At 35.1% G+C, this 13,109-nt stretch overlaps 1 protein-coding gene across 1 annotated transcript; it reads right to left on the bottom strand.

The window, feature by feature from the left end:
• Positions 1 to 522: 522 nt before the first annotated feature.
• Positions 523 to 11,389, bottom strand: LOC149532724 (Phospholipid/glycerol acyltransferase family protein). Its single transcript, XM_089803393.1, has 7 exons — positions 10,857 to 11,389; positions 6,392 to 6,507; positions 5,867 to 5,932; positions 5,238 to 5,435; positions 2,341 to 2,459; positions 1,806 to 1,911; positions 523 to 1,658 (listed from the first exon to the last, which is right to left on the bottom strand). The coding sequence occupies exons 1-7, from the start codon at positions 11,269 to 11,271 to the stop codon at positions 1,062 to 1,064; spliced, it is 1,617 nt and encodes a 538-aa protein (XP_089659519.1). The 5' UTR covers positions 11,272 to 11,389; the 3' UTR covers positions 523 to 1,061.
• Between the last annotated feature and the right edge of the window lie 1,720 nt (positions 11,390 to 13,109).

Here is a 13,109-nt window from a genome sequence, read left to right as displayed (position 1 = left end):
GTTGCCTTTATTTGAACATTTCTCAGGCTTTTAGGAATAACAGATGCCCATCCCGTCATCTCATAGCCAATCATACCTATAGTAATTCACATGCTACCCATATGGGCCACATTTCTTTGTATGCAGCATGGTCTCCCATCCTCTCTAATGATTGCTTGATTTGTTGAATTTATTTGTTTTTCTTCTCCAACATCCCACCATGGAGGCAATTGATCTAAATTTTCATGCTTTCACCTACATTAGGGCATCGTGAATGATACCCCATAGAGAACAAACAGTTGCAAGATATGTTGAATTTGATTGTGACATCTCTTACATGATCCCATCACGTAGTTTGGGTTTTACACTGCTTTCAATTACTTGGCATTTGCTTTTGAAGTGGAACGGAGCATTCCATGTTGAAGGGAACCTTTATCCACAGATTCCTTTCCTATAAGTGAATAAAATTGCCAATGGAAAATTCAGAATTTGGAAATAAACAGAAATATAGTTTAACAAATAAAGCATAAATGGACAGCAAGCAACCAGAAGAATGACACTTTACAGGATGAAACTTCATAGCTTACAATCATTCTGTAGAAACACCTGACAGCTACAGGTGCCACTGAATATCATACAAGAAAAAAAAAATATTTCCATAATTTCCAGAAAGTCTAGTCAGCTTGTTCATAAACATAGTAAACATATTCTCTGTAATGACAACCAGATATCTTCACTTTGTACACCCACAAACTTCTACCTGCTTACCTATAACTGCCTTATTCCATATTTGGCTTTACGTAAGGACAGTCCTGATAATACATTTTTAACTGTTAATAATGGATCCATATATTAAAACCTTATGTAGTTCCATCCTTAACAAGACTTGATTCTTTAAGAGAGCATCCTTGCCACCAGATCTACAATGGAACTACAATAACGAAAGCAAGGAACTTCAATTACCAACCTCACTACTCAGGCTCACTAGCCACAGAACATGAGCAAAGTCAAAACTTCAGATTTGAGAGCCACTTAAAAATTTCCTAACCAAGCAGCTCTGGTTGATCCTCTAAATAATGTAATTAGACCAAATTAATTCCTACAGATTTATTCCGATCATGAGAAGCTAGAGATTGCTCAAGCCTACTTTTAGCATTCACGACCAGTCCTCTAGCAGCAAACCCCATCAACTCACTTGGGTTCATGAATTCTTTTACTCTAGAAACAATTCCACCTTGGAACCCTACATTTTCTGCAAGTGTATCACCTTCATGAAGAAAGTTCTGAATCTTTTGAAGTCGATCCACTTGGTGAACTGTGTTATTGGTTTCCAAAATTTTATGGGACAAAGTATGGCTCTCAGATTTTGATCCAACCGGATACATATGCGCAACATCTTCATTCTCTTTCAATTTTTCATAACTGGGAAAGTCATGTGCTTCCCATTCGTCAAAGTGGAAAGCACCATTGACCTTATCCATTGTTAGAATATGATGTGGGTTGCTACTTTCCAAGGAATTTCGATACACCAGTTTATCTAATTCATTTTTCAATTCCTGCAGCCTTTCTCCAACACGCTGTGATATAGCATCGTAGATCTCCATTTTTGATAAACCCTGTTCCCTACTTTCCATAAACAGGTCATCAACTCTGATTGGGTCACCTATAAGTACTGTAACCTGCAAAAAGTGATCTTAGATTAGACTAGAAGTTGAAATTTAACAATAATTAACTCTAGAATTACTACACCCAAAAACAATATAGAAGATTCTGAATATTGAAACACGAAGCTGTCAAGTGTAAAACATTCATTTTTCAATCTGTACCTTTTTCCTCACATGTGGAAACTGGCTTCCTATAGGCATTATCTCTTGCATGCCACTGTGAACAAATGGAACCACCAAAGGCATCTTCTCAGCATCAAGCACCAACCTATTGACAAATCCATCAGCAAAATCATTATAAAATTAAACCTGGCCTGTGCATCACATAATACTCTAGTCTGTGTCTAATCTAAAGAGAAGTGAGCTCAAGTACACTATTTTGTTCGATGCCTCTTTCGTGCAATGCCTTGAAACCATTAGATAAATTTTTAATTCCTTATATCTAAGTAAAAAAGAGCTACGAGTTGCAGTTTCATCATAAGACAATGTGATCAATTCCCAACATTTCAGAGAATTGAAATCGGAAACCATGTGGGACTCCATATTGAAATACTAATCTACAATAAAATTGCAGTTTTCTACGAGAAATTCCTCAATAAATGGTTTATAATTCTTAGAAGGCATAGAAAAGGCCAAGTGATAGTTCAATGACATCAATATATTCACATGATAAACAAAAGAACACAATCAAATGCACCTGCCAACCCCTCTCTTGGCAGGACCAACTGTCTTGCCTCCATCACGAGAACGACTGCCCTCTGGAAAAATATGGACCCAGTCTCCTTGATTTAGCTTTGATAGTGCCATGTCCATTCCCTATACAACAATACAAAAGAAGATTCAGCCATCTTGAAATAACCCACATAATATTCCTTTTTCCGCTAGGTAGGAAAAAGATTATATTAAAATTACTAAACCTTTGAATATTTTCAGAGACAAATAGAGCCAAGAGAGAATGCTCCATAATAGTCTCTCCCTAATAGAAACGTAGAGTTTGATATAGAATATATAAATTATAATCCTTTATTTTTGTAAGTCCGGTCTAACTCTTTTTCATCTATTTACACAAGCAATTGTGTGTATCCATATCAAAACCAAGTCGTGCTATGATAAGCATATTTTAAGGAACATGGGGATTGTGCATCAAATGTATATTCTGAAGCCTGCAAGGTACGATATGTGAATTTATTACAAACCTTAATTGTTGCCTACAAAATATAAACCAACAGCAGACATTTTCTTTAATGCTGCTATAAAGAGCTGAACCTATCATGTAAATGCTATGAAAACCTTAAGTACGAGGATTGACAGGAATGTCAGTATGAGTAACAACTAATAAGAATAAGCTTGCGCTGCTTATATAGACAGTGTGGAAGATGGTTGCTTTTAACAATGAATTCCATTAATTTATTGCCATCAATTAGCATAGAATATATAGCACATGATGCAACACTATGTACTAACCCTATGTTTTAAAATGTCTTTAGATGGTTTAGAAATATATCTCAAACAAGCATCTAAGTCAACTGATATTAATATTTAACTCCAAATGAGCATTAACATTTAAATGCCACCTTTAGAAATTATTACTATAAGCCAAACAATGGAAGACCAAGAGCCCCCACTTGGAATTCCACCTTAGATGTCCTTTTGAGGATTTGTTCTTGGGTCTTCACAATGAGATTGTGACACCTAAACCCAACTACTTGGAGTATACACTGACACTACTTAAAACCTGAGTTGACAATTTGAGTGAGGAAGTGGGTGCAAAATTTAATTTAATTTTTTTGGGGGGGGTTATGCAAAGAAATGCAAGAAATATACAAAAATTAATCACTTGTTAGAATGATACTTCATCATTGATCAATAATAAATATTAAATGCCAATTGATAGTTCACAAATATTCAAATTGAAATAACGATTCTCAAAAAAACTTCCAATGATCATGATTCCAATGCAAAGCAGAAAATCATTACAACTACAAAATCAATATTTAGTTCTGGATTCAATGTTCATCAATCAAGATTCAAGATTCGCTAATCAGAATTAACGAATCTCAAAAAAAATCTTCATCATCTGCAACTGCTGCAAGTTCAAGATCATTTGGACCCAAAGCAGTTCCACTTGTAAACAGCGCATGTTTTAAGTTTTTTTTGCAGGGTGGGGGGGTGTTGTTAACACCAGTTTTGATGTTTTGCATTTTCCTGGCCCCCAGGGTGCCCTTGTGCTTTTTTTGTGTGTTGTCATAGAGTAATGTTGTGAGTGCTGCAACCAATGTGGACAACCATATGAATCTTATAAGCTTGCCTTTTACACACAAGAATGAGAAGTTGTCATACACAGTGAGTTTCATGGTAGTATCTTCAGAGGTTGCGCCCAGTTACGGATTGACCACATTTTCTAAGACACTCCAAACACATCCAACACAATAGAATCGATTAGAGATGGTCTCCATTCACAGGCAACAAGCATTGATTGCTTTATGAAACACGTTCTGCAATTCATTTGGCTCTGATACCAAATGAGAGAACGAGACAGATAGATTGAAACTTAGATGATTTATTACTGATCATTAGATACAATATATAATGCAGAATAAAACGGTTAATTGATAACCATTAACTGCTTTTAGGAAGGAAAAGCAGTTAAAAATGTATTGCGCCGACAGTGCTCTCTTTGAAAAAATTGCAAAATGCCTTTTAAACCCCAAAAACCATTGCCTTAATTTGTCACCAATTTAGCTGTCATTAAGGATTAAAATACAAGGTGTGGCAAACATTGGCTGTCATATTTGTAACACTAATGACCATGGTACTATGCTAGAGGTAGAAACCATAAATTGGGTCAGAATTGACATGGTGTCAGAGTCTGTGCAAATGTGACATTTGAACAACAGGTTGAATTGGCAATGTTGGTTGGAGTGAGTGAGGAAAAAATCACTGGTACTAAGCACAATAAGAAACAATCATCCAAAACATTGCAATCTACTGATCAGTACAACTAGTTCAATATATCAATTGAAGAGAGTTGTGGTAGACGGAAGAAGGCCACTTCTTCTATGGATGCAAAAAATAGAGTAGTAGAGTTAATGAATTTGCAAAAATGTGGGCAAACCAATCATTCAATGGGGAAAAAATGTATGCCCGTACTATTCCATTTGATTTGGCACATTCTCTCCTTATTCCAAAGCTATGCTAAGAGATGCAATAGCAGTTAAACCCACTTATGCTCCCCCTATAGAATAAGGATGTTTAGGTGGACTGATATTTAACATCAGCTACTCAAAAATTGTGATGTCGCCGATTTTGATAAAGTGGTATTAATTAAATTAATTATATAAGTTATCCAAAAATAATATAATTTCAAAAGGATAACTTAACATTTATTAATTTAGTTAACAATAATAATATTGAATAAAATAATATTTACTTTCTTTAATTATTATAATGATTTAATCTATTTCACAGATGCCAGGTGAAATTATATGACCAACAGTTACAGTCTACTTTTCATGATTTCTCAATTCCAGTTTACTAAAACAAACAAATCAATTTCAACATAAGAAATATCTCACATCATCAGAAAGAAACTACCTTTTGATAAATACCATCTCCTCGAGCAACAGGCAAAACTTTCACGCTACGGAAAAAAGCAGATGTCACTGGATTGGTAAAACACCTATCAGTTGCACAAAGTGTCCACCTTATACTTTTGGCATCTAACAATAATTGTGGTGGGAGAACAGATGATATAACAAAAGGATCATCCACAGAAGCCACATGATTACTGACCTGAAACAGAGCAGAAGATTAGTTTTATTATATTTGTTGTCTCCAAGTACAATAACTATTATCTAGCCCAGAAGGCCTTTGCACTTACAATAAATGGAAATGATTCAGTTTCATATTAGTTTAACATTAGAACACCTTCAGAATTCGAACCCCTAAGGAACACCATATGAAAGAAATGCAAAATAAATAAAGGAAAGGACCCTCTATCTTGCAGGTAATGCACAATGACAAACAACCTTGGATAATCTCTCTTGCATATAAAATAATAACGAGAGTGAGTAGTGGACCACTGATACAATGTTTTCTCAGTATCTGCTTGTACCAAAGGCCAACATGCATCAAAGTATTTTAAGATATCTCATAAAAATGTATCAGAATTTATAACACCAAGTAATAATTCCCTATCATCGCAAAGCTTCTACAATGCATACCGTAATAAGTGGTTGCCCCTTAGGTCGAAACTTGATTGCCTCCTGGAGTTTCTCTGCACCATAAACCTGAGAATACCAACTAAACTCTCATCAGTATTGCACACCATAAGATGAAATTGAAAATGGAAAAGTAAAATTTAACTACATCATGATTATTCCATTTATATTTTCTAGAGATAAAATAGATATTTCAACTTTCTACATAGCAAAGCCATGTATTTTAAGTTTAAACAATTTTCTGGCAATCACAAATTACATCCCACAACACCAATTAAATAACAATTTCTGCAGTCCTATATTTTTTATACAGTGGAACAGACATTAATTTTCCATTCATTTTATTGGCACAGTCAGCATACAACTGCTTATAAAGACATCTTAAAATCTTTTCAATAGATAACTTTGAGGATGACTTTAACCCTGCGTCAGCAATGAGAAAGTGTAATTGATTAACCATTAGATAACTCTCAATTTCAAATTCTCTACGACTCATTAAATATCTTCAAGACTTTTGTACACCATTACCTCTGTAAAGTTAAGACCATGCATAAATGCATGGCATACATTTCCTAACAGTGGAACAGCAACTGCTTGGAGCATGCGGACCATGCCAGATTCTTCAGCATTAACTGGCTCCTGATCTGAAGCACCAATTAGGAACAGTTGAGAAAATGATATTAGAAACAGTAGGGAAATTGAGCAGCGTGGGCATATGCACAAAGCTATATGTACACCAACTACAAAACACTCATCAATATTATCATTATATCTGTGTTAAATTACCTCATAACAGAGCCCAATAACAACTGCCTCTATGAACTCAGTGCACCTTGTAACTTTTGTCATTAGAAATTTTCAAAAGAGAAAATTATTCCATTCTTAAAGGTCTTAACACTATCAAAACATTAAAAATTTCTCAATAGTGCAAGTTTAGCATACTGATTAGGTAATACTCCTTATCTCAAAATTTGAGACATTTCCACCATCCTATTCCAAACATCGTTGAATTTTGATAATAAATTTTTTTCAAAACAGTTATAGGGAATAGTTATACAAAGTTAGGGATGCAAACAAAAATAAAATATCTCCTTGTGTAGTATAGAATGTTTTGTCATTGAGGCATAGTTGCACTGCCTGTGTTTTTCCCGACTTTTCCAAAAGGCTGCTGTTTGACAACAAAGACACTGGTTAAAAAGGACTGTTCTCTAAAAACATTGTCACATTTCCATCACCCAATTCAAACATAAACATAATTATGCTTTGATGAAAAAATCTTGTTGATTCAGTTCCAAACTTCCAAGGAATAGTTATACAAAGTCAGTGATACAGACAAAATCAGAAAACATTTATTTATGCAGTATAGAATGTTTTGTCATTGAGACATAACACCTCATGGATTTTGCTCTAGTTTTTTTAAAAACAGCATTTGCCTACAAAACCTGGGGTTTTTGTTTACACTTCATTTTTGTTTCCTTGTTGAACCCTAAACCCTAAGACTATGTGGGTCCCATTTAGGACCCTCAAGCCTTCAAAAAGCCCATATTCTTCATTTGGCATTCTTTTTTACAACAGCTGAGAGCAAAGTGAGGAAATTAATTTGAAAGAGTTTGGATAGTAAATTTGCAAGTGAGTATAAGATCAAGAGGGACAAGAGAAGCAGAATAATCAAGGCAAGTTTCAACCTTTTTATTTACTATTTTCTATGTTTTACATTTATTTTCAGATTTTCATTCCAATTTCTTGCCAAAAAAATTCAAAAACTAAATGTTCAAATTTGTCATTAGAATGCATTGTTTTAGTTTAACTTAAAAAATTTAAATCTTTAAGATTTATGTTGGTAGGTTTTTGTTGTTGAAATTTGACTTTTGAATTCATTTTGTCATTATATCATTATTTTTGGTTATTAAGTTAGGCTAAACCTTGTTTCAATTTCTGAACTAGGCCAAAAGTAGTTGTATTTTTTTTAATCTACTAATTGGGCTTAAATCTATGGTTTTATAAAATACAGTGTATAAATGGCCTCTAGTCAAAGTGCAGAAGACAAGGAAGTGCATAAGCCAAGTCAAAGTGCCAGTTTGTCTGAGTCTGAGTCTAAGCATCATGATGATTCAGAGGCAGATTTTGAACTTCCTTATGTTGCACCAGGAGCAACTTCTATTGATTTCCCCTCTAAGACTTTGGCAGCATTTGCTAGGGGTCCTTTTGATCCAAAGTCCCCTCTAACACAATTTTCTATTTGAGTGTCACTACCTAGTAACCTACCACTACACATGGCAACATACAGAAATGGAAATGTTATTTTTGTGGTGTAGAATGGCAGGCAGCATTACTAGAATTAAATCAGACCTTCTCTTTTGGACTGGATATGGTGTGAATTCTTGCAAATTCCTTTAAAGCGTTGACAATACGAGGTATAGAATTGAATAAACAAACTGTGGGGGCATTCTTGGTGATACTGCGATTCCAGTGCCTAAATCTTTGGCTGGTCAGCAACAAGTTCAGGCGATTCAGTAGTTACAGGGGCAGCAAGATACTTCTACACATATCTTGCATCAAAGATCGGGGGCATATTAAGAATCAGCTTCCATTCCTTCATCCATTTATAGTTCAACAGGGGACAAGAGCAAGGGGAAGAGGAAGGCAGGAAGTTCTAGTACTTGCTGATTTATTTAACGTGCATGTAAAGGATAAATTAGATGATGCCATTGGTGAATTCTTTTTTGCCAATGGGATCCCATCACATGTTATGTTGGGTTTGACAGATCTGGAACAATATAAGAATAAACAGTTATATGCAGAAATAGAAGAAAATAAAATGAACACAGATAACACACAGATTTAATGTGGTTCACCCCAAAACCTGGGCTACATCCACCTACACAGCCTTCAACCTTTCTATTATTCAGCGAAAACGAACACCAACATTCCAATGCATTATGCATCTCAGCCGCTTATAAGAATGTTTTAGGGCAACCTCTAAAATCGACCATTTTAGGGTTTTTCAACGTCAGTTTTCTTTTGCCACAACATCAACACCCACTACATGATCAATCGCCACAATATCAACATGTTATTCAATCTCTTTACTATAGGAAGATGATGTCCATGGTGGTGAAGGGTGGAGGGTCATCATTTGTGCCACCTGGTGAGCACAAATTAAGGACCAAGGTCTTGGATAGGTAGTAACAACATTGGGATTTTGGTGGAGATGATGAAAGCATGTTGGATGGAGTCAGCATTATTATTGATGGGCGGACGAACATTAGACATCGTCCACTCATCAACATCATGGTCACATGATGTTGAGGGCCCATACTTTCAGAAGGCAATTGATTGTTCAAGTCATCGTAAAGATATTGATTTTCAGTTTCATGTCCTTAGGGAGGCCATTGAAGAGGTTGAATTTGGTATAAGTAGTGACAGATGTTGCACATGTGTGCAAAGCTATAGGGAAGCTATAGACGTGTTTGGTGGACTCCAAGTTGTGTGTATGCCATGAACAATGCACTCAAGGACATGGGGAAAATCAACTGGATTAGGTGAGTGGGTAATGATGGTAGAGAGGTACAAACGTTTATCTACAATCACCATACATCACATGCAGTCTTTAGGGGCTTTGCAAAGGAGTTCTTGAAGCCAGCTAAGACTAGAGATGATTCTCTTTGAGAGAATGCTCAAGTTGCAACAGCCATTGCAACTCATGGTTATGACACAGGAACACTAATCACCCGATTCCTTTCTCAAGTTTGCAGTTCCTCATCTTTAGAACCTATCAAGTTTTTAAAATTTTAAAATTTAGAGTTTTAGTTTTCTAATTTTCTCACAATGACCATTTGTTTGCTATCTCAAGTTTCTAGCTCCTCACTACAGAGACAAACTTGTCTACATCTAGCTTCATCCACTCAATTAAGAGGAATAGACTTGCCTCTGAAAGAGCGGAGAAGCTAGTTATTGTGCACGGTGCCTATCGTATAATAGATAACAAGACACGTGGGTACAAAGAGAGCCCAGCAGCATGATGGGATGTAGAGCCAAAGGATCCAGCTCCAATTGATGAGGACGAGGCTGCAACAAAAACTGAAGGCTAGTTGGCATTCCTTTGACGGTCCTTGATGAGGAGGGCATTTAGTCCAGAAGTTCTAGTGATGAGGACTTTGGCTTGGCAGATGATTAGTCATTAGAGGCCTCCCATTGTTACAATTTAACGTGATTTAGATTTTGACATTTGTAGAACTTTGTACTCCCTTTGATATTGACCATGATTCATTATATCATGCTACTCCCATCATTGTAATCATGATCATCTTTATGATATATAATGTTTCATATTTGAAAAATGATTTAATTGTTTATATTAATCATCAAGCATATTAATATTGTTCTATGTCGAATGTTCAATGGTTCTTGTTTGTTTTGCAATTTGGCTATGCTCAAACTTCAAATATATTGTATTTGGTGTCTTATACTGAAACATCTTTTCACTGATGGATGCATACTCCACAAGTAAGAGGAAGGGCACCCATGAAAGTACAGAATTTACAAAACCTAATAATTTGTCATATCAAGTTTCCACAGCCCATTAAAGTTAATCTGACTAGTTTCTAGCACTCTTAAGCCTGAGTGTGATCCAAAGGATTGACATAAAAAGGTGTACACAATCAAATTCAGACACTAGACTGAACAACTAAAACTAATCAATTAGTTTTAAAATAGAGAAAGAAAAAATTTGATTCTAAGCGCAAAGCTGAAGCAGGCAACAATGGAGACATAATAAAGTTATACAAAAGGGAATATAACTGGAGCTCGTAGAGCTGCAGGTATCCTCAATTGAATTATGCAATATTAATTGAGAAGTAAATAATAATTAACTCCACCAATGGGTCAAAAGAACACTGTTAGAACTAAAGCAAAGTCAAACAATACATCGAGTCGAGCTTGCATTGCCTGCAGTATCAAAACAATAGAAAAATGAATAACAGCTACGACTTACTTGCATTCGATTCCTTCGCAGCGTGTTTTAGGACACGGTCATGTATGCCGAAGCTGACAGACACATTAGACTCGCCTGCGGCATCAGAAACAGCAAAAGTTTTTGGAATGAGGCTTTTGAAATTGGGAAAATAATCCATATATTTAGCCATTTTATTCGTCAATTCCTGCTTAGCCCTGCCGTGCACCAGACGGGAGAAAATAACATTTCCTTTAAAAACCCTGGCGCACACCAGCCCGGTGGCCGTAACTCGCAGCGCTGAAGCACTGTTTAACGAAGGCATGTGACCCTGCCTTAAGGATCCATAAGACCACGCTGCCACGCGGACTCGATCCTTGATCCTGTTGCGCATGGCTTTTAGATTGCACCTAAATTTTTCCACAACTGGTCTTGCATTTTCAGGATCCGTCGGCATTTCGCAATAACAAAATCTGCTGATTTGGATGCTTGCAGTCAGTTTAGCGGATCTGTGATTTTTAACTTCAACCCATGTACAACTAGTTCTTCAAATGATGGCGGCTTCTTGGCCCGTCGGAAGAGGTTTATGTTAGGTTTTTAATTTATAGTTTTTTCGCGAGTTGAATCCCCCGACCAACTTGTCTTCCGAGTGTTGTTTGTAGCCGCCTTTCTTTCCATACACCAATCTATATTCACATGTCACCGTAGTTGAAAAAAGGTGAAGAGAGATATCAATTCGAACTATTTTATTAATTAAAGCTTACATATTTTAACAACTCGTCAAAATGTTTATTGTTTATAGATTTCATTTTGGATGATATTTTCTAGCATGTAGGTCATATTAGAGGAAAGTATTATAATAATTTTACAATGTGTGGAAAATATCAAATTATTGTTTTTAGATTTCATTGTCTATGATATGTTTTAGCACTAATATTTTAGGTCAAATTAGAAGAAAGGACTCAATACTTGTATATCTTAATATTGTGTATGGAAATGTTGATGTTCAAAAATACCATGCACAGATATTTTCTAGCATGTGGGTCATATTAGAGGAAATGGTCTGAGTATTATAATTTTACAATTTGTGAAAATTATCAAATTATTATTTTTAGATTTCATTGTCTATGATATTTTAGCACTAATATTATTAGCACTAATATTTTAGGTCATATTAGAGGAAAGGACTCGATACTTGTATACCTTAATATTGTGTAATGAAATGTTGATGTTCAAAAATTCCATGCACAGTCATCTATCGATGCACTATGTAATGTGACATAAATGAAATATTGGTGCTAAAAAATACCATCCACAATAGAATCTAGAAGGATTGTTGATGTTCAAAAATTTCATACACACTCGAATCCAAAAGGATGGTAAATCAAGTAATCTAACACAAAAAAATGATGCACAATAACTTCACAGACAATTAAATCCAAAAATAATAAATTGATATTTTATTAATATTACCATCAATTTATTTTTGTTTAAAATTGCATTAATTATGTATGAAGAAATTTAAATTTTATAAATTACATTGTATAAAATCTATATATTAATTAATTAATTATTGCTCCAAACCCTTGGCAGGGTGGTTTGCATGGAATCGGGTCATTTTTTTCATACTCATCCCCAAAAAAGGATATGTGTTGAAGGTGGCTTATCTTGTGATCTCAATGTAATGCCCCGCCAAGGGATCCAAAGAATTAATCTAAAATTTCACTAAGTTTGCCAAACAATTTTTCTTTTAAACATGAAATATAAATCATTCACAATTTATACATAGTAACGGAAGCAATAGCAACAATTCAAATGAAAGTAAACATAACAGTTACATTCTTTAAAGATCCCTTAACATTGTATCACATCTAAATTAACTATTCATCTAACATCACATCCTTAGCAATGTTACATCCAATGTTCTTAAACAACCTACAAGTGTCCTTTTTGTAATTACATTTTAGTTTAGCTCAATCATCCACTGTACATGTTACAAGGTATGAAAAGCATAAAAGAATAAACACCCGTATAAATAAAGTACATCATCATCCAATATTAATCCAGGATGCAATTAAAGCAAACGAAACTGCATGTCATACATGATACATCATCACAAGAGATATAACATCCATCATAAAAGATAACCATACATCACAAACATAAATAACTAAGTGCATGGTTCCTCCCAACCGTAAATAGCATCATTAGACCATCATGGATCTTAGTCATCCCTTCGTGCGTAACATCCCAAAGCACCGAAGAGATCATCGGTGTTAACATAGTAGGAATGTC

The sequence above is a fragment of the Cupressus sempervirens genome, chromosome 10 (assembly GCF_028749045.1).
Source record: "Cupressus sempervirens isolate cs-2001-9-10 chromosome 10, ASM2874904v1, whole genome shotgun sequence".
NCBI classification, from domain to species: domain Eukaryota; kingdom Viridiplantae; phylum Streptophyta; class Pinopsida; order Cupressales; family Cupressaceae; genus Cupressus; species Cupressus sempervirens.
The sequence above is the reverse complement of the archived record's forward strand: the minus strand, read 5'-3'. Positions and strand labels throughout refer to the sequence as shown.